This window comes from Vanellus vanellus, assembly GCF_965231255.1.
Source record: "Vanellus vanellus genome assembly, chromosome: 25".
Taxonomy (NCBI): Eukaryota; Metazoa; Chordata; class Aves; order Charadriiformes; family Charadriidae; genus Vanellus; species Vanellus vanellus.
Window position 1 is genome coordinate 2,227,332 of NC_138930.1, and position 27,984 is coordinate 2,255,315.

At 61.7% G+C, this 27,984-nt stretch overlaps 1 protein-coding gene across 1 annotated transcript; it reads right to left on the reverse strand.

Moving 5' to 3' along the window:
- Positions 1-25: 25 nt before the first annotated feature.
- On the reverse strand, positions 26-27,929 carry MAST3 (microtubule associated serine/threonine kinase 3; the record flags this gene model as incomplete). Its single annotated transcript, XM_082495193.1, has 29 exons — positions 26-2,750; positions 2,853-3,034; positions 3,221-3,357; positions 3,511-3,633; positions 3,759-3,985; positions 4,069-4,269; positions 4,381-4,613; positions 4,776-4,921; positions 5,064-5,173; positions 5,497-5,619; positions 5,906-6,007; positions 6,295-6,460; positions 6,570-6,702; positions 6,936-7,074; positions 7,413-7,621; positions 7,762-7,847; positions 8,231-8,298; positions 8,807-8,939; positions 9,481-9,582; positions 9,666-9,875; positions 10,303-10,378; positions 12,117-12,274; positions 12,991-13,069; positions 14,179-14,199; positions 14,384-14,456; positions 14,692-14,780; positions 23,136-23,225; positions 24,778-24,809; positions 27,891-27,929. The coding sequence occupies 29 exons, from the start codon at positions 27,927-27,929 to the stop codon at positions 1,705-1,707; spliced, it is 4,533 nt and encodes a 1,510-aa protein (XP_082351319.1). The 3' UTR covers positions 26-1,704.
- Positions 27,930-27,984: the final 55 nt, after the last annotated feature.

The window sequence follows — 27,984 nt, forward strand, 5'->3', positions numbered from 1 at the left end:
CGGGCTGCAGACACCACGCCGTGGCTCGTCACAAGGAACAATTTTAATACAACATAAAACTTCCCGAAGGTAAGAACAGAGCCGGGCGTTGGGCAGGAAGACACGGTCCCCTTGGCTCTTCAGACGTTTTCCATTAGAAAATTCCTTTTCCCGCCATATCCACGCCACCGGTGCACGGCTGAGCCCCCCCTTCCCGCGGTGCCGGTGGGCAGGGGGTGCCTGGTGTCCCCCCCAAACCCCACTGCCTTCCCAAGACCTTAATACAGATGGTGGAAGAAGAGGCAAAGGAGACACCGAGCTGCTCTGGCTGCTTGTTTTGGGGGGTGGGGGGGGATAAACGGCGCCGGTTTAAACAGGGGGAGAAGCGGGATCCGGAGTCTGGCACAAACCACATGCACACGAAATAATCCAACATACAGCCCAAAAAATCCGCCGGCTGCTTTGGGGTAGGAAACGTGCCTGTGGGCGGTTGGTGCGGTGATGCCCGACGGTGGGGAGGGGGGGCAGCAAACCAGGGACGGTTTCCCCCTCGCCAGCACGGTGCTCAAAGCACCCGGGTGGCAAAGCGCAGCGGGGCGGGGGGAAAGCCGGTACATGCATAACCAAATGGAAACGTTTATATCATAGAAAACGGTAGAAATGGGGCAAAAATGCCGGGTTGAGCCGGAGTGTGTTGGATAAAAAGCGATGGGGGAGGAAAAAAGGAGGGTGAAATTTCCAAATTAGAAATGAAGGAAAAGCAGCACAGGCCCTCGCTGTTTGGTTTTTTTGTTTTTTTTTTTTTTTGTTTTTTTTTTTAAAAAAGAAAATAAATATTGGCTTTTTATCAATGTCCTTATGCACCGACTGACAAACACTGCGGGATGTGGTTGCAGAAGAAACGCAGAGCAAAAACTGACTCCTAAAAATCCCATTAATATTCACATCCAATTGCTGACCTCACGGGGAGGTCTCTGCTCTTCCCGCCTGGAAGGGCCGATGGAGCTGTATGGCTCCAAAAGGCTCCGAATAAAAGAATTAAAACCTTTACATCCGCTATACGTTTATAAAATGAACCATATGCATCATCACACGATGAACCATACGCATATAAAATCACCCATATGCATCCCAGCTTGGGCTGCCAGCGTTTAGGGGATGTTGCTGCAGGTTTGGGGTTTTTTAAAAATTTTGAATATTATAATTACTGCCCCAACGGGGGTTTCTTTGGAATTTTGGGGTGTTTCCAGCTAAAACTAAAGTTAGAAAGTGAGGAAAAGCGAGGGGGTCTTTGCAAGGTTAGAAAAGAGCGTGTCATCCGGCTGCGAGACGCGCCGAAAAGCCTGGGACCCCCCCGGGGCCGGGTGGGACCCTGCGACGGTCCTGCACTGCCCGTTTAGCTTATAAAAAGTAATAAATTAACTAACGAATATTTCCATCGAGTCCTTTCTATACACAAAGGTTGGGGCCCTGCCGGGGAAACGCCGCCGCCGGAAAAGCTCCCGCGTCTCTATAAAAATATGAGCATCTTTCGGGGAGTACAAAAAGCCTTCGCGGGGGAGGGGGTGGTGGAAATGCCGGGGCGCAGCCAGCCCGGCCAGCGCTGACATCCGAAATGGCTCCGGGGACGTTTATCTCACGGCTACGCCAGGCGGGATGGGTTTTTCGGGGAGGCGGTGGGATGCCACGGGGACCTTGAACCATCCGCAGGTGCCGGCGTGGGGGTCAGGCGTGCTCGGCCCCGCTCCACGGGCTGCCCCGGGGTGCAGGGAGCTGAGCACCCGCCGGCTCCTGGCCCCGTGCCGGCAGTACCGGCGGCACCCACGGCGGTTGCCGGTGGCCGGTTGCTCTTTCCCCGCAGTTCCGGTGCTGCCGGGAGCCATGGTCCCGATGCTCATATCCATCCCACCGCAGCGAGGAGATGCTGCCGTCCGGCTGCTCGGCGTTGCCGATGGGGTAGGAGCCCTGGCATTCCCACTCGGCCACCGCCGGCTCCTGCTCGTCGCTCTCGGAGCCCTGCACCGCGATCTGCGGGACCGAGCTGGGCTTTGGCTTCGGCTCCGTGCCGGCCGTGCCACCGCACCAGAGAGCTGTGCCCTGCCCGGCTTCGCTCTTGCCGCTGTCTTCGTTTACTGGCACCGTCTCCGGCTCATCAAAACTCACTTCTTGAACCGCTTCTTGCTTTTTGAAGGAGTCCCGGCGCTCCGAGAGGTTCAAGCGCCGCATGACCACCACCTCCTGGTCCCGGTCGTGCCTCTCCCCCAGCCGGGAGCCAGCGGGGTGATAACCGTGCTCACCGGAGTACGCCGGTGCTTCGCCCTCCCCGATGGTCTCCCCATCCATCGCAGGCATCTCCAGTCCCAGCTTGCGGCCACCGCCGGTTTTCTTCTCCGCCAGGACGGTGACGATCTTCTCGGCCGACTGGACGCGTTTGAGGAGGGGGGAGCGGGGGCAGTCGGCGCTGCGGGGTCGCGAGCTCTGCCGGACGATGGTTGGGGGGGACAGGGTCTTGCCCTGGAAGGAATGGGGGGTTTTGGGGTACCCTGGGAGCGGGGACGGGGAGCGCTGGGGAGAAGGCGGGCGCTGGGCGGAGGAAGGGGTGCAGGCGAGGGGCGAGGGGGGGATGCTGCTGGTGGATTTGCGGCGTCCCACTTTGTAGCGTTGCCCACCCAGTTTGGGTGCCAGCCCGTGCAGGGAGCTGGGGCGCACGTGGCCGGCGGGTGACGTTGGGGTGCTGGAGGAGGGAGAGGTGCTCTGCGGGGACACAGCATCTGCCGCACAAAGAGAAACAGGTCACCGCGAGGGATGGAGGGACACGTGGCACCCCCGCCGTGCCCGCAGCAAATATCCCCCCCCGCAACGGGTTGGGGTACCTGGGGGCAGGTCGGGAGCGGGGCTGCGGCAGGGCGTCGCGGGACCCGGGGACAGGCTGTGCGTGGGGGACTCCGGGAGGCTCTCGCTGGAGGACAGCGAGTGATGGAGACCGGAGGAGAAGCTGCGGCTGGTGTGCAGGACCGACGACTGCTTGGAGATCTTCTTGAAAAGGCATTTTCTCCTGGCGGGGGGGGACAAAAAGGTAGTGGGGAAACGAAGAGCCTCGGCTTCTCCTTAAAGCTGGTGGCCCCGAGTCTGCCAAGCTGGTGCCGGCAGGATGGGACCCTGCTGGACCCCCCAGTATGGCAGAGCCGGAGCATCACCCCCTGGTATGGCACACACTGGGACAAATGCCATTTTATCCCACCTGTCCTGGCCGTCCCTTTTCCTGCTCTTCTTACTCCTCCGCGCCATCCTCGTCTTGGAGCTGTTTTTCCGAGCGGGGCCGATTTTAATGGAGGTGTTCTCCAGGGCGGTGGTCCGCAGGGCCACTTTATTCCCACTCTGAGGGGCAGAAAATGAGTCGCTGCGGTCCAAGCGCCGGATCCGAACCGGCTCCCGCCTCGGCTGTTGGCGGAGGCAATGCTGGGGAGCTGCAGGACCGATGCACGGGTGCCGGGAGACAGCCGGGCGAGCAGCGCGGTGCCGGTCACCTACCTTCAGCAGCAGCTCGACGACGTCCCGGTGAACTAAACCCAGCACCGATTCGCCGTTCACATGTGTGATGAGATCGCCCGCTCTCAGCCCCGCTTCCTGCGCAGGGCTCCCCTCTTCCACGCTCTGCCATCGAAAGACCGAGGTTTTATTTGGATACAAACCTAAATTTCCTGCCGGGGTTTCCCCCATCGGGAAAAGCGGTGCCCAGCACCGCCAGTCCCTCCCCACGTGGAGCCCGGGCCACGTACCCAGACCATATGGTGGACGGTGTAGACGTCGCTGTCCCCCATGTAGACGCGGATGGCTCGCAGGGTGAAGCCGTACTTCTTGCCCGAGCTGTGGATGATGATGGGGGGCCGCAGGCTGGCGATGGCGAGGGATGAGTCTCGGCTCGGGGAGGAGTCGCGGGAAGAGGGGTTGGATGAGAGGGAGTGGGGGGAGATGGGGCTCATCAGGGCGCCGCTGCTGAAGTCGTCTGCAAGGGGGAGAAGCCGGCTCAGCCCGGGAAAACCACGCGGCAGCCGCTATCCGGCAGGATAAACTGCGCGGCACACGGACCTGATGTGATGATGAGGGACAGGGCTGAGACGGAGGCGGATTTGGGGACGCGGCCGCCCTGCGAGGCTCTCTGCCTATCCGGCACGTCCTTCTGAGTGCTCAGCCGACGGGTCCTGCCCGGCTCCAGGCCCCGGGGAGTGGAGTTTTTGGTGCCGGTGCTGTTGCTCCGGAGGCGGATGCGGTTCAGGCTGACGAGATCGGCTGTGCAGAGGAGAGGAGGGAGAGTTTGGGGACGCAGAAAAGCCACCCCGCAGCGTGGGGGATGCTGGCTGTCCCCAGAGCACCCCACACCAACGCCCACAGCCTACTCACCGGATAATGCCGATGGCTTTACTGCGCTGCCGGTCCCCACGTCGGGGTCTCCCAGCACAAACTTGGGTCTCTCCGGCTTGGAGGATGCCACACAAGGGCTTTCATCCTCCGAGGAGAAGGCAAACTTGGGCATGGTGTCCAGGCTGTAGGTGCTGGGCAGCGCAGCAGGGCTGCGGCTTCGCTCGTGCCGGGAGGTGTACGGCGTGGAGCTGCAGGACGTCCAGGAGCGGAGCCTGTGCGGGGAGAGCAGGAGGGCTCGGGACAACGAAAAATGGGCAAGGGGGATGGCGTCGAGCCGCTGCAGCACCCCAGGACACGTCCCACCGATGCCTCTGCAAACCCTCGGTGCCGGCACAAGCCCCCATCAGCGTTGCATCCCCCGTCTCACCACGCACCGGGGCTCTGTGCCCGCCAGCCGGTTCCTCTCCTCGTCTCCCGAGTGCCTGTCCCATCGCTCCTCTTTGTCCTCGCTGTGACTCCGATCGGAGGACGAGAGGCTGAGGTTGGAGTGAGCCGCCAGGAATTCCGAGCTGCTGTACACCTGAGGAGGAGATGAGCCATCAGCAAGCAGCAGAAATTCGGGAACCGAGGTGCTCCGGTGTCAGGCAGGACACCGATGCTCGGCACAACCATGCTGGCTGTAGCACCCGTCATTTCGGATGCCGGAGGCGGGGTTGGAGCACCTTGCTGAAGCGGTGGGAGCAGGAGGAGAACTGCCCGATCTCCACAGATGATTCCTCATCGTTGGTTTCTTCATCCTCCGAATCCAAGTGGCGGTACCTCTCGGAGCGAGCTGAAAGCAAGAGCCAGAGCAGGCAGGGCCGTCACCCCGTGTCCTGCCTGCCCACGGAGCCCCAGTGGGACCTGCACCCACAAGGGAGCTGTGTTACAACTGACAGCCCGGTCCCAAATCCCAGGAGAGTTTGGGGGTGAGAAAGTAAGGGGTTTTGGTAAAGCTGAGCAGCCTGGAAACAGGATTGCGTCTGCATCGTGAGTTGGGTTATAAAGCCACTGGCTTCACCCAGGAGGTTTTCATCTCCCGTGGGATCATCCGACCCGCAGCTGGGATAACGGATTGGCGGAGCAGGGCGGGGAAGGGGATGGATTTGGCCTCACTGTCGAAGTAGCTGGTGTCGTCCTCCGACTCCAGCTGAGGGATGAACTCGGCCTTCTGCCGCAGCAGCCCGTTCCAGTCCAGGTGGAGGAAGAAGGAATGGTGCTTCACCTCGTGCGCACCCCCTGCCAGGCAGAGAAACCCGCGTCAGGGGGATGGGGCAGGAGCCGGGATGCCCCCCCCCTCCCGCCCCAAACGGCACGGTCTCCTCCACACAGAGCAAATGGCTCAAAACAGGATGGATCGGAGCCCTCTGCAGCCTTCCCGGGGTGAACCCCGAGCAGGGGACCTCCTCCGAGCATCCTCAACGCGGCAGGACACGCTTTGGTTTCAGCAAATGGCTTGACATGAATTAGGGTTCCGGGTCACCCCCCCTCCTCCCCTGCGCCGCGCAGGGGCTGCCACGCGTACCGGTGCCCAAGCGCTCGAGGGGACTCTGTCTCAGCAACCGCGTGATCAGGTCCTGCGCATCCGCAGGAAGAGCCTCGTCCCCTTCCGGCCACATAATTTCATCTGCAAGGAAAGAGGAAAAGCAGGTTGGAGTAGCTGGAAGAGTTTGGACACAATGGGGGCTGCGATGATGCAAGGTGACAGGAAAAGTCATTTCTGGGCAAGAGAAGAGTCCCCCAGGAGCCACAGCAGATAAAAACATCCTCTCAAACTGGGAAATCAAAGCTTGAGGAGCCTCCTCGCTGTTCAGCCGAGTATGAAATGAAGGAATGAAGCTCTCCATGTGTTAAGGACGAGACACGGCTGCTGGGAAGAGCAAACCGTGGAGCAAAGTTGCCGCCGACACTCACCGCTGATGACCTGCCCAAAGAGCTCCTCGGGGGTATCTCCGAAGAAGGGGACACAGCCCACCAGGAACTCGTAGAGGATGATGCCCATGGCCCACCAGTCGACAGGCTTCCCGTAGCCCTGTATGAGGATGACTTCTGGGGCGATGTACTCCGGAGTGCCACACACCTGCGTGGGAAGCGGCAGCTAATGCCTCTGCAATGACCTTTGCAACAGGTCCTGAGGCTATCCCGGTCCCTGGTGATGGCACATCAGCCAGGCGAGCAGGACCTTGTACCTGCTTGTCCATGAACTCCCGAGTGTCCTTCTCCATGTGACCTTCGTAGAGGTTCGTGGTCATGTTCATCAAGCCGATCTTTGACAGACCGAAGTCTGTCAGCTTTATGTGGCCCATGGAGGTGATGAGTAAACTGCAAGAGAAGACAGACACCCTGCAACGATGCCGTTTGCTTCTGCGGAGACCTGAGCAGGACCAGCTGGACCCCAAGACCTCTGGTCCTGGTGCAACAGCACAGAACCAGGTCTTTGGGCACCAAAACCCATGACCTCATTCTGCCTTATCCTCTTGGCTTGGATCAGTCCCTCTCCCCTTCCCCACCCAAACCCAACCCCATTCTTGCTCAGACCTGACCCACGTCCTCACTTGTCAGGTTTGAGGTCTCGGTGGACGATGCCGTAGTTGTGGAGATACTCCAGCGCAAGAACAGTCTCGGCAAAGTACATCTTCGCCATGTCGACAGGCAGTGGGCCCATGTTCTTCAGCAATGTGGCACAATCTCCCCCTGTGGGGACATGGGTCCTCCTGAGCACGAGGGGCTCAGAGAAGGCAGGGAGGTCAATGGGCAGGGCTACGCTGCCTCTCCTGCCAAGCAGGCTCCCAGCCAGCCCCTCCTGTCCCTCCTTGGAGCAGCATTGATCCCTGCGCATGGAGCACAAATGCTCTCCTAAGGTGAGCATGGCCACCACCTTCATCAAGATATGACTCAGGATCACCAAAGCATCTCCTCACACTTCCCTCTGCTTCCTGGAGCAAAGCAGGGCATGAGATGTCCAGGTGGTGCCCTCAATGCTCAGACATTTATATTCTCCTCCTCCCTCCAGCACTGAATCCCATTCTCACCTTCCACATACTCCATCACCATGCAGAGGTGTCGCTTTGTCTCAAAGGAGCAGAACATGCTGACCACGAAGGGGTTCTCCGCGAAGGTGAGGATGTCCCTCTCCACAAACACCTGCTGGATCTGGTTCCTCAGGATAAGGTTCTGCTTGTTGATTTTCTTCAAGGCGAAGCGCTGCCGCATCTCCCTGTGCCTCACCAGGTACACGGCCCTAGGAGAGAGTGAAGCAGCTGGACCTCAAAACACGTCCTCTAATACCAGGACCAACCACGCAGCACCATGGGGCTCAGATGGGGAGGACTTTGGAGACATTTACAGATGGAGACAAGTGTTACGAACTTCCCAACTCACCCGTAAGCCCCATTGCTGATCAGCTTGATGGTCTCAAAGTCCGCCTCGCAGGGCTTCCTCCGAGGAGCAGTGGTCAAAGGCTGGCTCTGAAGAAGACACAGGTTTTTAACATTTCCCGCCATGCCGGCGCTCCGAGTGCAGGCAGAAATTCACCGAGCACCATCACAAATCACCTCCAATTGTTCCTCACTGCCAGAGGACATCTTTCCCTGAGCCCTCTCCAGCCACAAACCCCAAACCAGAAGACCAAGGTGTGCTACGGATCAAGAGCCCACTCTGAGCTCTGTCCACTTAAGGCGGCAGATGAGGGACTGTGAGATATTACACCCGAATACAGCAGTCACCCTTGCAGGCAACCCGAATTAACGTCTAAGATGGCGGAGGAGCTGCTGCAAGGAGCTTTGGTGTGGGTGAGGCAGGACGAAGCTGGAGGCAGCAAGGTGGGACACGCAGGTAGGACCGCGCTCACCTCACAGGCATCATCGTTCTCTGGCGTGATGGTGTTCCCGCTGTCAAAGTGATCCAGCTGGACCATTTCTGTAGAAGACAGGGATGTTTTTCACCTTCTTCATGCTCAACCCCCACCAAAATAACCCCCCACCAACCACTCCCCTTCCAAACCAGGAGACCCTGCGGGGATTTAGCCACACACTTTGCTTGAGCTATCGTATGGAGAATTCAGGTCATGGCGTTAAGAGGTTCAACACAAGGTTAAACATTTACATAATTCTCTTTTTTTCCATAGTTATTCCTGTGTTCTTTGGGGATTATGGCTCCCCCTGCAAGGCCGTGGCTTCCTATGGATTAAGCGTTCTTGAGCTTAATCTGCTTTGCGGAATGTGTTGGGAGCAATAACAAGGGATGTGGGGCTGGCCAGGGGACTTCAACACCATCCTGGTCCTGTTGTGACCCACCCCACGACACCAGCTCAGCCCTGTTAGTCCCCCTGCCACCTCCCAGTGCCCGTTCATGCTCGCCAGTTGCCAAACTGGAAGTCCACATCCCACTGCAGACCTCGGGACCACAAACCCAAGTGGTTACCTACCCTCCAGAGGGTCCTTGACGAGACCCAGTTGGCTGATGATGTATCGGGGAATATCGGTCTTTATTCCCTGGCCAACTTTGGCATGTCCTTCTGCAGCTTCCAGGAGGTGGTAGAACTCCTCCGGGTCAAACTCCTGGACAGGGAAAACCAAGCACAGATGAGGAGCGAGACCTTGCAGAGTTAAGCCTTTCCTCTAAGCCTTCCAGGTGACACCTGAAATTGGGGACAGGCTCTGGACGCTTGCAGGAGAAAGCTAAGCTAAATGCTCTTCTGTTTCTAGCATCATTCCCCATGTAAAGCGTTGATGGAAAAAAAAATAAAGCTCCATGAGCTCCTTCCAGCTGCAGGAACCACAGCACAAAGGAAAGTGCTTTAGAAATTCAGCGCCACAGCTAAAAAAAAACCCCTGAAAATGGATGAGAAAGCTTGCCAAGAAGTTCACATCTCCCTACTCTGCTAGCAAAAACCAGCTTTTCCTCTTCAAGAAATGGCTTTAATGCTAAGAATGGTCTTAGCTCCTTGCTACAGCCTGGCCAGGATGGTGAGGAGCAGCGGTTCCCATGGTGGACCAAGCAAGGTGGTGAGAAGATGCCTTGTCTTTCATGGCTTTGCCTCCTCTCCGGGCGGGCGCAGACCACGAAAGACAAGACGCATGATTAGCTGCTGTGTCTTACCAGACACTCCAGAAGGCGAGCAGGACGGGAGATGATGATCAGCAGCTTCCTCACCAGTTGGTCGATGAACTTGACCTCCTCGCTCTCTGAACGCTCCTGAGCCTGACGGAGAGGAGACAGAAGCCAGGCATCTATCGGTGGCCTCAGGAGATGGCACTGGGCAGGGAATGGCGCCCCATACTCACATCTCGGAGCATCTTCTCAAGTTTCTCCTGCAGCTCCATGAAGTAGCGGGAGGTGATGAGAGCTCCCTGGGACTTTGCCAGGCAGTCACGGGCCAGCTCGATGATCTGGTGGTGGATGAAGCCCAGCACCCCGTCTGCCAGCGGCAGAGTGCTGCTTTGGGAGAAGTTTGTGATGGTGTCCTGCAGACGCTCTTCCATTTGGGCTGTGGCCTGCAAGGCAGAATGGATGGTGATGCCCGGGAACTTGTGACCCCATACCATGTGTTGGGTTTGGCTAGTTAGGATCTCATGCTACCACCACCTGCGTTGGGTTTGGCCTGCCCAGATCTCATGCTACCACCTTCTGGCTACCACCTTCTGCAGCTCCAATATCCATGTGCACATCATGGCCCCACCTGGGACCGAGCTTCCAGCAGGCTGGAAGAGCTCCATCAAAGTCTCCACAGACCACTGCCTGCATGTGTGATGATGCAGACCTGTGAGTCCCTGCCCCCTTGGTTCTCAACAACACCCCACCCAGTATCTACCCATGCATCTTGTATTCCATCACGGAGAAGAGGTTGTTCTGAAGAAGACCCTATCAGGATGCTGTGGAGGGGCTAACGTCATGCTCATCCTCCCCAGTCCCAGCAGTTACCTTGGGGAACCGCTCCTTGTAGACATGGTTCATCATCACAACCTCATTATCAAACGTTCCACTCGTCCGTCCAGGGCTGCGGAGGGAGAAAGCCAGTTGCGTTACGAAGTCCAAGTCATTTACATCTATGCAAATAGCTACTACTCCGGGAGAGCAATTTATTCCCTCCTCCTAACTTTTGATCCCAAGCACTTAAAGGTCACCCGAGTGGAAACATCAGCCTTGGGTCAGCACTTCCATCAGCATCCCTCCCACCGTGCATGGATCTGGAGGTCCCTGGGACCTGGTGCAGGGAAGGGTAACCTCCCGCAAACCCAGATGTCCAAACTCAAGTGACTTGAAAATCCAGAACTGAGAGGTGCGTCAGTCAACTTGGCTTTGAAGAGCAAGCTCATCCTTTCCTTCCTCTGGAACCCACAATTTCTCACCATCATTGCCCCTCTGCAGCTCACCAGCAAAAAAACCCAAAACCCAACCAAACCCCATGGTGGACGCAGGGACCTTCATTAAACAAGGCTTCTCTCTTACCCTCAACCAACGTTGCCTCTCTCAGGCCCCTGCCTGGTGATCCCGTTATGCAAAGCACGTCGCAGGAGCCACCAGCAACTCATTAACTTCTATATACTAAATGCGGTGATTAAAACCAGACCCGAGCCGCTCGCCGCCCGCCCCAGCCCCAGCTCAGCCTTGGCCGTGCCGTGCCGACCGCAGAGCTGGCACCTCCTCGGTGAAAACCTCGCCACCTGCAAAACCCTTGTCAGGTAATTAATCTGATTTTAATGAAATTTCAGCCGGCAACACGCAGGGCTATGGCTCTGCCTCCAGCGCAAAGAGGGTCGGGAGCTTTTTCAGAGGGAAAAGAGGATTTAACTGAAACATCCCCTACAAAAAGCACAAGCTCCTGGTGCTGGACAAGCAGAAACGTGACCGGCTCCTTGCATGGGACACAGTCTTGGAGGGGCAACGCGGAGCTTGGCAGGTCCGTAGGGTCAGCTCGCAGAATGCTACGGCCGCCAGCTTGATGCTCTCCCCAAATTTTCCTCTCTCCAGCCCGCGAATGCCTGCCCACCTGCGCTCCTCGTTTTTTTGCAGAGGCAAAGGCCAGGCTGATGCTCAGACCCAGCAAACACAGCTGATTTTTCCCGACCCGAGCCCAGAAACAGGATTTTTAACCTCTTAACGGCAGGTCAGGCTGGTGGCCTCCCAGCCATGGCCTGCCAGGACAGCCACCACTTGGGCTTCTGCTCTATGGTCCCCTTCTCTGCACCAGAACGTTTGAGACAACTGAGCAAGAAGCTGCAAACCAACTCTTTTGGAAAAAGTCCCACTTTCTCCAGCTTCAGCCCCAGGAAACCTCACTCTTAGGTGTTGTCTGCTGCTGGAAGAGCAACGCTGCATCCCAACAGCCGAGAAGATGCTGAGAACCAGACCCTAATGCCCAAAATCATGGGGCTTAGGATCACAGAATCATAGGCTCATGGAATAGTTTGGGTTGGAAGGGACCTTCAAAGGCCATCTAGTCCAACCCCCTGCCATGAGCAGGGACATCTGCAACTAGATCAGGTTGCTCAGAGCCCCGTCCAACCCAACCTGGAACATTCCCAGGGATGGGGCATCTCCCACCTCAAGCCGTAGCTTCTCCTCTCCCCTGCAAGGGGGAAACCCACATCGGGGTCAACACCTTGGGACGGGCTTAGCAGGACCAGGACGTCCCAGTAACAGCTCACACGAGGGCAGAGGATGAGCTGGATGTGTCGGCACCCGGTGCATCGTCCCGACAGCACCGTGGGTGCTCCCCACAGCGGGTGCCGTACCTGAGGCTCCTGGATCGTGGGCGCAGGCAGGGCGAGTGCCGCCCCTCCTCGTCCGTGACGCTCTCCGTACTGCGGAAATGCTTAGAAAGGAAATGCAGCTCGTCGGGGGTGGGCTGGTACGGCAGCTGGTGCAGGCGCTCCTGGGAGGACGAAGACGACTGGAAAGAAAGGGAGATGGCAGGGGATCGGGAGGTAGACCCGTGCTTCCCGGCAGCGGGGTGGAAACCAGCAAGGCCACGAGGAAAATAGTCCTCGGAGCCTCTTAGGAGGCTGGAAACACTGACGGGCAGCACGCTCTGTGCTTGGTAAGGGGAAATACGGACAGCAAGGCCAGCCTGGGGAGGTCTACACTGCCCAATCCCGCCCCGAATTCCCCCAGCTCGCCCACTCAACCCATCTGCGCTGAGCCCCGTCCCTTGAGCAGCATCCTGGGGGGGCTCCTGCCCGGCCATTGCCCTGCACGGTCAGGATGTGCCCATGCACGCTCAACCCATGACAGGCAGGGATGCTGTAACCCCCAGGGATGGGATGCTGTAACTCCTGGGGATGGGATGCTGTAACTCCCCGGGGATGCTGTAACTCCTGGGGATGGGATGCTGTAACTCTCAGGGATGCTCTAACCCCCAGGGATGGGATGCTCTAACCCCCCAGGGATGGGATGCTCTAACCCCCCAGGGATGGGATGCTGTAAGCCCCTTGTTGGGCTCCACGGATTTCTTAAAAGCACATTTGGAAAGCACTATACAGCTAAAGCATATGGTCCTCTAAAAACGGGCTGCCTCGGAACTGATGCCACAGGGCTCGGGAAGCATTTCACCAAAAATCAAGGGGTTTGGGTTCTTCTCGCCTGCTGCCACGAGAAAGCAAACGTTACCGAGACAGTGGAGCTGGGGGTGTTGGTCCCATAGCCAGAGGAGGGTAGCGAAGCCAGTGACCACCTTCTGCCATCAGCCCTGCGAGTGCAAACGTGCCCATCACAAAGAGGAAAAAAACCCAACATCTAAATGCAAATAGATAATGTCAGAGCGATAAGAATGGGGAAGAGGACGCAGGTTTGGCTTGAATAGTAAAGCCCTGAAACCTCTTTTCGGAACGGACTGAAATTGGGTGAAATAAGAGGGGTTTGAAGGTGAGGGGGGGCTGTTCTGCAAGTGGCCACGGGGACAGTGACAGCGAGCAAGGTCCCCACGAAGGGACAGCACTGGGGCTCGGTTGGGTGGTGAATCCATTTCAGATGGAAAAGAAAAAAAAAAATAAACAAAAACCAAAGCGAGAATCCGAGTTTTAATTAGAGAAAAATTCAGCCTTCTGGGATTTTGTTCTGTGAGAAATCGGGATTCCTGAAGACCCGTCCTGAGACAAGAGGCGCCGTGGAGCGGAGCCCGGTTATAAACAGGAAGGCAAACGCTCCTACGTAGGCGAATGCTTCCTCTTGGAGACGTTTCTAATGGATGGGGCAACGTCCAGGTCAAGACGAGGCCCTTCACCTCCCGCTGCCGTTTCCCATGCGGGGCCGAGGCCAGCGGGAGCTGGCAGGGTGCCGGATCCGGCACCGGCACCACCGCCTGCCCTCGCTGCCGGCGGGCTCACAACCCCCCCGCTTTGGCTTTTTGCTCCGTTGTAAGCGTGAAAACCGTCCGTAAGCCTCCAGCTTTTTTCCGTGTGAGGATCGATGGGTTAAAATCAGCCATCCGCCCCCCCTCCCCTCCACCATGTGCGCAATTAGTTAATTAGTTAAACGGGATTTTGGCGTCTGCGCCTCGAGCAGCGCGGGCTGGGGAGGGGATGCAGCAAGATCGGCCCCCGCGGGGACCCGGCTGAGCTTCCATCCCTGGATATCTGCCGAGCATCCGTCAGGAGTGCTCGGAGCGGGTCCAAGCTGGGGCTGAGCTGGCGGCCAGGGATGTTGTGATGGGAACAGGGGTATTTCTGCTCCCGGAGCCGCAGGGAGCCCGGTCCCAGAGCAACATCTCCCACCCGGGGATGCACATGAAGAAGGGCTGTGCCGATGTGGAGCAGACATCCCCCCGGAACGCGGCCCCAGCCTGTGCCCGGTACTCACCTGTCAGTCCGAGGAGCATGGCTGGGGTGGTGGAAGGCACCGGTTACGGCAGAGCGAACAACACCAGAGCAAAAATCAGGGAGCAAAAAAGCAAAAAAAAAAAAAAAAAAAAAAAAAAAAATCAAAACATCACTTGAGATCAACAAAACAAGTCCCATCTGGTGGATTCTAATTATTAGTGAATATTAAAGGGCCGGGAGCTCACCTGCGAGCGAAGGGGAAGTTGATGGAGGTGCTGGCGGAGAAGTTGCGTGGGCTGTCCAAGGGGCTGCTCCCGGCTGCGGGGAGAAAGGGGGAAAAGTCACCCCGATACCCGCCCCGGCACGGCACCGCGAGCTACTCCTTCGTGGGAAAGAGGGGGTAAATCGCATCCCAAGCTATTCCCTCCTGGACAAGGCACCCACGGCCAGCCCACTGCCGCTGACAAGGTGCCGCAGAAACGGAAAGGTTACCCTCCAAAATATGGGGGTAATTTTGGGAGATGCTCGACCCATCCCCTGGGACATCCCTTACCTGTCGGCACGGAGAGGGGGGAGAGAGGCCGCGAGAGGGTCGGAGAGGGGGTGCCCACCACTAAGCTCTTCCTATTGCTGCTTCGGCAACTAGGGAAGAAAAAGAGGGATTTAATTTGGGGAAGTAAAGGACGGGCAGGGTTGGACGTGCTCGGGCACATATGGGTCCGCTTGTATGTGATGCCCTGTGCCAGGGGACGCGGCTGCCAGCACCCCATCGATTACGGATCTCCTGCCGCAGGGAAGATCCGTCCCCGGTTCAATGCTGCCGGAGACAGGCTGACGGGGTTATTTTTAACGACGAACTGTCTCATCGAGGTCCCACTTCTGGTTTTGGCTCGGTGGGGAGGGCAGAGGCCGGCGGCCCCTTGGGCAACGGGCCGAGGGCAGGAATAGAAAAAGGGATGTAAAAGGAGGAAGCGATGGAAATGCCAAACGGCCGCAACCCGACCCACTCCATCGCGTGGAAAATGCCCCCAGTTCCTATAAATCTTACACTTGGTGGTCCCTATGTCACAGCAGGGAGGACAGCTGGTCCCCGACCCCCTGAGAGTTTGCGGCGTCGCTGGGTGTTTGCGATGCCCCGGCAGATCCGGCTCGGCCGCGCTCCGGCAGGCAGCAGGAGGAAGCCACGCGCGCCGGCGCCAGGGTGAAAAGCAGCACCACGCACGGGTCCATGCTGATGCCACCGGTACCTCGACACCCCGAACACCCCAAAACTCCCATCCTGGTACCACATCCCAGCACCCCACAGAGCTCCTCTGGAACAACCGAAAGACCACCCTCCACAAGCGCCGGGTCTCCATATCACCATCTCCATTCCCACCCTCCCAACTCGCACGATTTCAACCCTTCCTGCAGGAATTTCCTTTTTCCTTTCCTTTCCGCCCTTCTCCAAGCCCCGAGGCCAAAGCTGCCTTGCAAGCGTGGCCCGGCCTCGAGCATCCCGCCGGCCCGCGGGGATGCTGCACCACCCCACCCCCCCGCCGTATGCAGCCCATTTCAACCCCGTTTCAAATACGATGGGCTCGTTTAAGTTCTCTTTCACTCTGCCGAGAGGGAACTGCAGATATCCACAGCACAGAGCAGGAGCTGGTGCTAGCTGGCGCGCGAGCGCGAGCACAACCTTCCCCTTCCTCTATCTGCGCTTCCTCGGGCTGCAAAATCGGCAAAGGCAACGCTGAATTTCCTCGCCAGGCTGGGAACAGGAACCTGAACGGACACCATTAATTAAAAGACATCGTTTAACATCACGCCATGGCCGGATACACCCGCAAAATCTAAAGGATGAACGTGGGGCGAAGGGATTCTCCACCGAACCCCAAAAGGGAAGCAAAGGACGGCGTTTCGCAACACGCCGTCCCTCCGGACGCACGTACATGGCACCGATGCACGGCCAACACCGGCGACGCGCGGTCAGAGCTCCTCATGCGTGGTCAGAGCTCCGCACGCGACACCCCGCACCCCATCACCTCCCACCGGCATGTGTCCCACCCCCCCACGGGACTCCTCCCGCTCCCCCCCTAAAACCGTGAGCCCCAACTTCTCTGCTGGAGACTGAACATCTCAGCCAAGCCGGTGACCGGGGAGGGTGCTTGGGACCCCCCCAAAACCTCTGCTCTGCTAGCTGCACCCTCTCTGCACCCAGGATGAGGGGTCCCTGGATGCCCCCCGGGATACACCCCCCCATCCCTGATCACCCTGAGCTCACCCGGAGCTGCAGCGGCTCCGGAGGGCTCTGCACCTCCTGCTCAGCACCGGGGCTGAGCCGTGATGCTGCGGGGGGGAGGCAGAAACCTTTCCCCCCCACCACCATTCACCCCTTCCCCCCACCCTGCCCGGCCCCTCCGGTTGCTTTTCTTGCTTAAACACAGGCTCGAACGCCAATTGTGGCTCTCGCAGCCCGGCAAGGGCAAACCACAGCCTCTCGCCGCCGCCGGCTCTGCGTGCCGGATGGGAAACTGAGGCACTGCAAGCAAAGCCGCTCCGCCACCGAAGCGGCACAAGGAGAGGTTTATGAGCCGGGAGGGCTGCAGAGAGCAGCCAGCTTTGGTGTTTCTTCCCCATTCGGTCCTGCCGCGGGGAGCGGGGGTGCACGTGCTTCCCTGTCTTAGAGGGAGGGGACATCCCAGGGGACGAGGGGCTCGCTCCTGCTTGCTCGGTTTCATTTTGGAAGTGAAAACAGCCCTTTAGCGAAGCGAGTTCCAGTAATGGTGACACAGAGGGAGGCCGACGTTTCCTGTTTCCGCCCGCTCCACCCTCGGCTCCGCAACCATCTTGCGCCACTTTAACCCCCCTTCGCCTGATGCATCACCTACAGCTGGTTCCCATCCTTCACGGCACGGAAAACCTCGGGCTAGAAACAAGCCTCGGGGTACAGCCGAGCTGCCGAGCCCTGAGGGCAGGAGCTAAGGCTGCTGCCCTCTCTGCCTCCATCACCCACTCGCACATTTGGTACCAAAAATGGAGTGGAAAATCGCCGTCAGCATCTCTGAGGCTGCCTCGACACTGCCGTTGCCGTCCCGCACTTATTTCAAAGGACGCGGAAAGTGTGTGACAGCCGGTGTGACCCTAAAGCCTGGAGCAAAATAATGTGTCACCCGTCCCGAGGCCGCCTGCGAGGAGGAACCGGCACCTCCCACCACCAGCACCAGCACCCAGCCTTGGCGCGGCATGGCTGGGATGGCCACAGGCAGGAGACAGACCAAAATTTGGCCGTTTCCCGCAGGTTGCCTCCTCGGACCCGCGGGAAGGGCAGGATCCGGCTGTGCAGCACAACACTGATGTCTCTACACGGCAAATGGCTCTGCCACGGCGCGGGCGAGCGGTGTTGGGTGGTGAGGAGTCAGCACCGTGCCGTACCGAGGGTCGCGCTAACCCATCCGGCCACAGGCAGGACCACCACCGGGAAATGAGCGGAGGGGCTGCCTCATCCCACTCCTCTCCCGCAGGATCCGACCCCTAAAACTTCCCAGGAGGGCACAGCATCGTGCATCAGATGCCATCCCGGCGCCGAGCACCGCCAGCGGGCGAATACGAGGCAGAAAGGCGGCGGTTTGGGGCAGAGCGGGCGCAGGGCGGTGGAAGCAGCGTGAGGGCAGGGTCAGGCGATAGGGGAGCGGGCGCAGTCTCAAAGTACAAGCGGCTGCGTGATTAAGAGCACGCGCCGGCACTCCCGGCTCCCTTCTTCGCGTGGCCACAGACAGCCTTTTTCCTCCATAGTCCCCAAAGGTGCGCACGGCGCTCATGCGCCTGGAGATTTGGGGAAGCGCTATGGATCATCGCGTCCCGGAAAAAATCAGTTTCCAGTGCGCTAAGTTTGTATGTAACATCGAAACCCACTGAACCAAGCAGCTGCATCCCAAGTTTCTCCATGACATTTCTTCTCCACGACTTGTGACGGCGCTGAACTCGGCTGTTTCCGGGGATGGAGGCTGGGATGGGGGAGGCTGGGATGGGGGAGGCTGGGGACCAGGGTCTGGATGGTGAAATGCACCATGCACAACCCCACCACATCTTCACAACCCCACCACATCTTCACAACCCCACCAGCCACCCGGCATCGATGTGCGGAGCTGCTCTGGCCCCTCGTCCCGCTCTGGCCCCCCGTCCCACCCCAGCCGAAAGCCTGGCACTGCGGATGCTCTTATTAACCCACCCCGGAGCACGGAGCAATGTGCCGGGCACCACCCAAGAGCAAAATCCCAAACCCTCACATGGAATTGCGGGGTAACGAGTCAGGTATAGACTTACTTATTTCTTTGCACTGCAAGAAAACAGCCTGAAGAAACTGCCCCGCACCCTGGGACGCATCCCCGCACCTCCCCGTGCCGCAGTTTCCCGTTAGTGGATAGGAAACGGTACCTGTTGCGTCTGCTGGCACGTTTTCCCACAGCGTGCGAGGTGTGAACTGCCACACGCAGCATCCACGGAGGAGAAGAGCCCCGTCAGGCACCGAACCACCGGCCGTCCTGCCCTGCACCGGCCATCTCAGCATCCCCCCCCACGGGAAATTAGGATCTCTCAGACCTCTTAATCCCACTAAATAACACCATATGCTTTCTGCCCGCTGTAAAATAGGCCAGATAGGTTCTCGCCATGGATTCTAGGAATACTGATGAAAGAAGAGCAAATCCTCCGCCCTTCATGAGAATTACAGCTTCATCATGCTCAGCTGGAGACAGATGACTGCCTAGATCATCGCTCCAATTACACATCTCTCCCAGGTCCCCCCCCGGCTCGGCCATCCCAGGTTGGAAAACCCCATCCAACGCTTTTTCTTATTCATTAAGTGTCCCCCTCGCCCGTCCTCACGCGCCAGCAGCCATAATTCCCGCAGCCCGGGCGAAGCACGTGCCTCCCCGGGGCTGGGATCGGGGCTGGATGGATTCATTTGCTAAGCAACCATGTCGCTTCGTGCCAGCCCACAGTAATATTAAAAGACATTCACAATGGGAATATCTCCCCTCTGCCTCCGCGCTGTCTTAAACACCTTTTTTTTTTTTATATAAAGCCGTGGAAGGGGTTTTATGTCTAGGTTGGCTACAGCACCCCAAATCTGCAGGATGGAGGTGTCAGCCTCCACTGCCCGCAGCCGGGGGGGGGCTCGGCGGGTGCCCACCGCACCTCTCCCAGGGCCAGCAGTGCTGCCTGTCCCCCTCCTTGGGGACACGTCCCACCTACCCGCCTGGGCCAAGCCTGGTGTGTCAGCCGGAGCACTGGGGTAGCCCCTCCAGCACCCCATTTATGCAGCACCCCCCGACACTGCTCCAAGCCCCCCTTCTGAAGGATGTGTGAGCCCTTTCCCCCCCCCCCCCAATCTGGCTGCAAGGGACTGGCCCCTTCCCACCCCCCAGCACGCTGGGGACCCTCACCCTGGTTCGGGACATGTCACCACATGCGACATGTCCCACGGGTGCGGTGCCCACCTTGGCACAGGGGCTCACAGGGGTATTTCCCCCCTTAGTGCAGTCAAGACCCCCCCTCCAACACGCACTGTGCTGCAGAGAGCCCCAAATCCCCACCGACCCCCCCCGGGACTGGCACACAGCACCCCAAAACATGCATCCCCCTCATGCCCCGGGACCCTAAGCCCTGCACCCCTAAACCCTGCACCCCCCATGGCACTGGGCTCCCAACCAACGCACACACCCCCCCCGGTGCGCAGCCCACCCCACGCCAGCAACCTCGGGGCTCTGAGGATGCGCCCTCAGTGCACAGCCCCCCCAAAAGATGCACCTACAGTACACGGCCCCCCCCAACCCACACACCTCAGTGTGCACCCCCCAGAGCACAGACACCCCCCCCAAACCATGCACCCCAGGTTGCACCCCTGGTGCAAAGTCCCCCCCAAACCCATCCACCTCCCTGTGCCCCCCCGGTGCAAAGACACCCCCCCAACCCCCGCACGCTGATGCACACCCCCCCCAAAAACGTGCCCTCCGCTGCCCACCCCCCCCCAACACGAGCATCTCGATACAACCTCCAGGTGAACCCCCCCCCCAATCACGTGCCCCGATGCACATCCCCCCCCAAAACCATGCACCCCGGACTGCTCCCCCGGTGCCCAGCCCCACAACCCCCGGTGCTCCCCCCCCCCAGTGCAACCCCCCCCGCCCCAAACCACGCACTCTGGGGACCTCCCCCCCGGTGCAACCCCCCCCCAAATCACACACCCCGGTGCATGGTGTGTTCCCCCCCCAAACCACGCACCCCGGTGCATGCTACCCCCCCACCCCGGTGTAACCCCCACTCCCCCCAAACCACACACCCCGGTGCATACTTCCCCCCCCCGCCCACCGGGGTGCCCCCTCCCCGGTGCAACCCCCCCCCCCAAACCACGCACCCCAGTACATGGTCGTCGTCCCCCCCACCCCACGCCCCCCGGAGTGCCCCCACTGCGGTGCAACCCCCTTCTCCCCCCCCAAACAACGCCCCCCGGTACATGTGCTCCCCCCCACCCCACGCCCCCCGCGGTGCCCCCCCTCCGCCCCCGGTGCCCCCCCCCCGTCCCCCCAGCGCCCCCCGGTACACGCTCCCTCCCTCCCCCCGGGATGCCCCCCCCCAACCACGCACCCCGGTACACGGTCCCCCTCCCGGGGTACCCCCCCCGGTGCCGGGCCCCCGCCTCCCGGTACCTCTTGGAGCGCTGGAGGAGGGCGCCGGCGGCCCGCTGGCCCCGGTAACCGGGCGGGGCGGCTCCCCAGCAGCTCGGGTCCGACATCGCGGGAGTGCTCGGGCCCCCCCTCCAGCCCACCCCCGGGGCCCCGCCGTACCCACCGGCACGGCCCAACGGCGCCGGCGGGGCCGGGACCAGGAGCGGGGCCGCGCCGGAGGTTGGGACCGGGCCCGGGGCCGGGCTCCCGCCGCCGCCGCCTCCCGCCGCCGCCCGCCCCTTTCCCGCCCGGCGGCGCCCGGGTTACCATGGAGACGGGGCAGCGCCCCGAAACGGGGTCGGGGTTTCCATGGAGACCGGGGAGGGGTGGGGGGGTAGCACCCCCAAAACGGAGGAGGATGGGGGGAAAGGGGGGGGGGATGGGGTTACCATAGAAACGAGGCGGCGCCCCAAAATGGGGGTTTGGGGTTACCATAAAGACGGGGTATCACCCCAAAACGAGGCCAGGGTTACCATGGAGATGGGGCAGCACCCCAAAATGGGGCTCGGGGTTACCACGGAGATGGGGCAGCACCCCAAAATGGGGCTTGGGGTTACTATAGAGATGGGCGTGCACCCCAAAATGGCGGTTTGGGGTTACCATAGAGACAGGGCAGCATCCCAAAATGGGGGGGGGGGGGTGTCAATGTTACCATGGAGATGCAGCATCCACTGCTTGTGCATTGGGGGGGAGTGGTGGTGATGGTGGTGGTGGTGTATAAATCCCCCCTCCCCCAAGTCAGCAGGGGTGACCCCAAAGCCTGGGTGTCCCATGGGGGGAGCGGTCCCCTAACGGCACCCTGCTGTCCACGGGACACCGTGCTCAGAGGGGCACCCACCTGGGAGCGCCCCGGCACCCCGCAACCTCCCTCCCACGCTGCCTTTCACGTTTAATTGGGGAGATCCCGAGCTAAGACCCAGTGACATCCATCCTCCTTAGCGCTGGTGACAAAACCCCGTGTGGCAGCACGCCGGGGCTGGCGGAGCCGCCTGAGCCGCGTGGGATGGCATCACCACGCTCGCCAGGCGGCAGCCGGCCAGTGCCATGGCCAAAAAATCCCGATGCTGGTAGGTTTGGGCAGGGTTTCAGCATGGTGAAAGTGCAGCACCGTGCTTCCCCTCATCTCTCGCCCCACAGCCGCGAGACGCCAGCACATGGAGGCACCCAGGGGTGCTGCCAGACCTCCTGCCCTCGTCCCCATCCTCATCCCCATCCTCGTCACCCCCATCCTCGTCACCCCCATCCTCGTCTCCATCCTCATCCCCATCCTCATCATCCCCATCCTCGTCATCCCCATCCTCCTTCCCATCCCATCCCCACCGTGAACATCCCAAAAACGCCCTCCCTGAGGCCTTGGCCGAGCAACCGCGTGGCCGTGCTTGTTGTCCCAGTGCCGCGGTCACTGCGGGTAAGGGGTGGCCAGCCAGAGAGGGAGTGTGGCAAACAGGGACATCCCCCCCCCCATGCAGGCAGAGCGCAGGCAGCACCCTGGCTTTTGCCTGCCTGCCTGCAACAAATGGCTCTGTATGTTGCTGAGCTCCCACTGATTCCCTCTCACCCGGCGCCAGCCGCTCTCCCCTGCGGAGGATGGAGGTGCCCGGCGTCACCCATGGGTGCCAGGCAGGCTGCAGCTCTGCCCCGTGGGTGCCGCGGGTCACAGGGCCCGGGTGCGACTGCCGGGTGCCAGCACACCCACTGCACCTTGTCCCCAGGGCAGAGCGCAGCCGACATGTGCCGCTGGGTCCGCTCACCCGCATCCGTGACGGCAGCACTCACTGGGGGCACCGCGAGGGGGTTGTGGCATTTTGGGTGGGGGGCACCCATGTGCCAGAGCAGCCCCTCCCTCCCCTTCCCACACGACGGAGCAGAAGAGGCGGCGAGGGAGGTTTCCCGGGTGGGATGAAGGCACCGTTGCGGGTGCCACCCTGCTCCCGTCATAGTGCCCTGCCCTGGTCTGATTTTGAGGCAATCTCCCCCCCAAAACCCAAGGATGCTCGGAGCCTGAGCTTGAGCCAGCACAATGGCATTCCCATCGGGGCTCCCTGAAATGGACTGGTCGGTAGCACAGATGGAGCCTACCAGCATGGCCAGGAGACTTTTGGGGTGCACAGGGCTAGTGACAGACCCCAGCCACATTGCCCCATGAGCCCCACAGAAGACAGCGCCGCTTTTGGGGCCCCCCAGCACATCCCCACCTTGCTGCCCCCTTCTTTGCCTCTCCCTCCCCTCCCCTCCCCTGGAGCTGGTGGCCACGGTGCCTGGGGAGGGTTTGGGGGGGGGTAGGTCTTACCTCCAGGGGTGCAGGGTTAGTAAGGGGCTGCAGGGGCTGCAGGGGCTGCAGGGGCTCAGCAGCGTCGGGCTCTGGCTGCTCGGAGACAAGCTGCAAGGCAAGACGTGCCGGAGCGGTGTCAGTGGGTGCTGGGGGGTGCCCCGGTGGCACGGCACCCTGGTGGCACAGCCCCCCCCCGGGTGGGTTGGGGAGTCAGGAGAGGGCCAGGGGCCAAGAGCAGAGGGGACAAGGGCTGGAGGGGGGGGAACATGGGCTGGAACTGGGGGGGGGGGGGGGGCAGGCAGGGTGGGGAGAGAGGAGTGGGGCAGAGCTGGAGGGGGAGTGCAGGGGACAGCAGGGACACTGCGGTGGGGTGGGGGGGAGACGAGACACCGGGTGGTCTGGTGCTGCCGGAGGGTGTCACCGGAGTGGGGGTCCGGGGCTGTGGATGTAGGAGGAAGGGCTGGGACCTGCGGCCCGGGGTTGGGGATTCATGGGGATGAGGATACAGCGGGATGGGGATAGACTGGGATGGGGGTGCAGCGGGACGGGGATGCTCCGGGACGGGGATGCTCCGGGGCGCCGCCGCCCACCCACCCCCGGGACCGGTACCGGCACCGGCGCTCCCCGCCCCGGTCCCGACTCACTCCAAGGTCAGGGAAGGGATCTTCAACCTGTCCCGCCGCGACTTCATGCCGCCGCCGCCGCCGCCCCGCTCCGCTCCGCTCCCCGCTCCCCGCGCCGCCGCCGCACCGGCTGCCCCCGCGCTGGGCGGCTCCCGCGGGCGGGCGGCAGCGGCGGCCCCGCCGGGGCTCCCTGCTCGGCCCGCCGGGCCCGGGCCCGCCCCTGCGGCACGGTACGGCTCGGTACGGCTCGGTTCGGTACGGCACAGCAGCCCCCGGCGCACCCGCTCCTGCCCGGCCCGGTGCAGCGGCAGCCCCGATCCGTACCGCTCCCGGGATGTGCCGGGGCACTGCTGCTCCCGAGGCAGCGCGGCCCCAGTACGGCCCCAGTGCCTCTCCAGTGTCCCCCCGGCACAGTCCCCACGTCTCCCAGCACGCAGCCCCGTGGCCCCCGGACAGCCCCAGCACAGCACCCGGACCCGCTGCATTACCTCTGCAACACCCCAAAACACCCCAGCACGGCCACAGGACACCCCAACACACCCCAAGACCTAAACCCAGTAACAGCCCAACACATCTCAACACACAACCCCAGCGTAGCTTCGCAACAGCCTCCTACCACACCTCGGTAGAACCGAGTACCGCTTAGAACATCCCAGAACACCCCAGTACACCTGCAGCAGAGCACAGCACAGCCCAGCACACCCCAGTGCCACTTACAACACCCCAGAACACCTCAGTACACCCCAGTACAACTGCAGCAGAGCACAGCATGCCCCAGTACATCCCAGTGCCACTTACAACACCCCAGAACACCTCAGTACACCCCAGTACACCTGCAGCAGAGCACAGCATACCCCAGTACACGCACAGTCAGGTCCCTCCAGTATCAGAGAACACGGCGATGCCACCCCAGATTTGGGCACAACAAGCCCCGGCGCCATCCACTGCCCATCCCCACTGTCCCCCAGGGTGCCGGTGCCACGTCCCCAAGCGCATCCCTCCCGGTGACACCCCAGTGGCTCAGCTCAGGGACTTACGCTCGTCCGCGGCGTGGCAGGCTCAGCTCCTTCTGCAACGAGAAAAGTGAGAAGTAGGGTCAGAGCGTGGCCCCAGGCATCGGGGGGTGCCCACGCGTGGGTCCCCCACGTCCCACCAGCCGCAGCCACGCGCCTGGCAGCATCCCCGCTGCCCACAGCCAGCCCCCAGCACCAGGCTGACACTGCAGGATTGGTCCCTGCTCACTGTGCCCAGGGTGCCGTGGCTCTGCCGTGCCAACTGAGGGTGACAAACCACCCGCCTGCGGTCAGGGCAAGGGGACATCTCCTTCCAAGGTCCCCAGGGTTGGTGGCGCTGTGGCCAGGCCCGGGAGTGAGGGCACGAGGGTGGTAGAGCAGGAGCAGCACCCCGCCGCCTGGCTGGCGTGTGGCCCTGGGGTGGTGGCTGCACCCTGTCCCCCACCCTGTCCCTGTCCCCCCGACCCCGGGTGTGGGCAGCAGCTGGTGGCCCCCGCAGTGTTTATTTTTCCGGCCGCTGGGAATATTTCTTGCAAGAGCTGTTTGCTCGCAGGTGGTGCAACAGGGCAAAGGGCAGCTGGGCGGGCAGGAACCCTGGCCCACGCCATCCTCCCGGTGTGGCGGGTACCGGCTGGCTCCGGCACAGACCTGGTGCCCACCCGTGTGCCACTGGGCACAGCACAGAGAGTGGCACGGGTCCCGCCGGCACGTTGCGAGGGTGCAGGGTGTGAACGGGCCGGCACGTGCCATGGCATGCCACGGGATGCTGGTACACGTGGCGGCGGCACGTGCTGGCTAATGCCCCATTATCAGCCTGATCCTGTGCCCACCGCCGGTGCCCGCTGGTCCCGTACCCCTAAGCAGCTTAGACACATTCCCCACCCGGGCAGGAAGGTCCCCGCGGGCCGTGGGCTGCTGCCACCCATGTGGGGACACACAGCAGCAGCAGCACCCATGCACCCCACACCCCTTCGGGTGCCTGCGCCCCATCCCGCTGCCCACGCCACACAGCCCCTGCGGAAATCCCGGGGTTGGGGTGCGCTGCAACGCAGTGATGCAGCAGCATCGCCATGGCAACGGGTGACATCATGCCTGGGCGCACAGGGACCTGGCAGCCCCGAGGCCCGCGCGGGTGTGCGTCCGCCCCGGGGTGGCGTGGGTGCCGGGGGCGGGTGTGGGTACAGGGGGTGGGTGCCCGGGGTGGGTGTGGGTGCCCCAGTGCACCCAGCATCACTGGGTGACCCCAGGTCCAGGCTGGGGAAGGGGGTGCAGGGTCCCTGTGTGCCCCCAGCACCCCCATCCAGCCTTCCGTCACCCATCCCCGACCCCCAAAGACACTTGGGGCCGTGCCACCGGCCACCGGCCCCTGAGCAGAGGCGGCAGAGAAGGGTCACACTGAGGGTTTTACTGCTCAGCTGTGCACAGATGGGACAGAGGACAGGTACTCCTGTCCCCCATTCTCACCCCCACCCCACAAGACAGCCTCCCCACCCACCTATGGGTGCAAGGGCACAGAGTGTTCCTGTGACACCCAACACCCATCACTGCCGGGGGCTCTCCAGCCACGCTGCATCCCCGGGGACAGCCAGAGCATCCCCTGGGGGCCCTGGGGACCTGTGTGGGGTAGTGCCACAGGTCCAGCACCCACGGGGTGCCCAACGCACCCATCCAGCATGCTGCATCTGCCATCAGCAGGTACCGGTGGGAGCCAGGATTAACCATCAGCTGATCCCTGCGGGGATGGCATCGGGGACGGCACCTCTGCTCAGTGCTTTGGGATTAGCTCCCTGGTGGGACCCCCTTCCCACCCCTACAGCCATGGGGATACAGGCACACAGCCAGGGTCCAGTGGCTCTGCTCTCCCCAGGGAGTGCCAGGAGTGACACCCACAGCCGTGGCTCCGTCCATCCGCACCGGTGCGGAGGCAGCTCCCGCGCAGGGCTCTTTCCTGGGCTGAGCGTGCAGCGGAGCGCAGCTGCCCCGCGGAGCTGCCAGCTCGGATGAAGGCAGCGCTGTGCCATCCTCCAACCGCCCAGACAGCTCGGGCCGGGCCCCCCCGGTTACTGCGGCTCCGTTCGGCAGATGGGGATGGAGGCGTGAGGTCACCCGGAAAATCAGGCTCAGCACTCAGCTCTGCGAGCCGGGGGGGGGGGGGGCTGGGGATGTGTCGGGGTCCCGGTGGGGAACGGGTGCAGGATGGGTGCCCCTCGCCCCGCCGGGAGCAGGAACACAGGGTGATGGAGGGGGCAGCTGCTCAGAGGGGCAAATCGGCGCTGGCACAGAGGTTTGGCACAGAGTGGCGGCGTGCACTGGGCCAGAGGGACCGTGGCACTCCCATGGGAGCCCCCAGCCCCTGCACAGGCGGGTGCCCCCCCCCCCCCCAGCACCCCGTGGCGTGGCTGGGGGCTTGTGCCCTGCCCCGCTCCCAGTGCTGGGTGCTCGGCTCCTGTCCCACCCGTCACATGCTTCTCACATGCAGCCCCCACCCCTTGCACACACAGCACCCACCTCTCGCACACACGCACCCAGAGCACCCCACTCCCACTCGCAGCACCACTTTTTGGGCGCACACACACACACAGAGCACCCACCTGTCACACACATCACCCACCTCTTGCACACGCGGCACCCACCTCTCACTCACAGCACCCACCTCTCGCACCCACCCACCCGGAGCACTCATCTCTTACACGCAGCACCCACTTCTTGCACACACGCGTGTGCACGCACACACAGAGCACCCAACTCCCACTCCACGCACCCACTTTTTTGCACACACACACACACACACACACACACACAGAGCACCCATTTCTCACCCGCAGCACCCACCTCTCACACCCGCAGCACCCACCCCTCACTCACAGCACCCACCTCTTGCACACACACACACGGAGGACCCATCTCCTCCACGCAGCACCCACCTCTTGCACACGCAGCACCCACCTCACACACACCCGCGGCACCCACCCCTCACTCACAGCACCCACCTCCCGCCCCCCCCGCCCCCGCAGCACCCACCCATTGCAGACCCGCACCCACAGCACCCGCCTCCCCCCCCGCCCCCGAGCCGCCGCCGCTGCCCCGCTCGCCGTGCCCGGTCCCCGGGAGGCGGCTCCCCGCTCCCCGGTGCTCACCTGCAGGCCCCGGCGCCGCAGGATGCTGGGCTCGTCCATCCCGCCGCGCCCGCCGCCGCCTCCCGCTGCGCCCGCTCCGCCCGGTGCGCCCGGT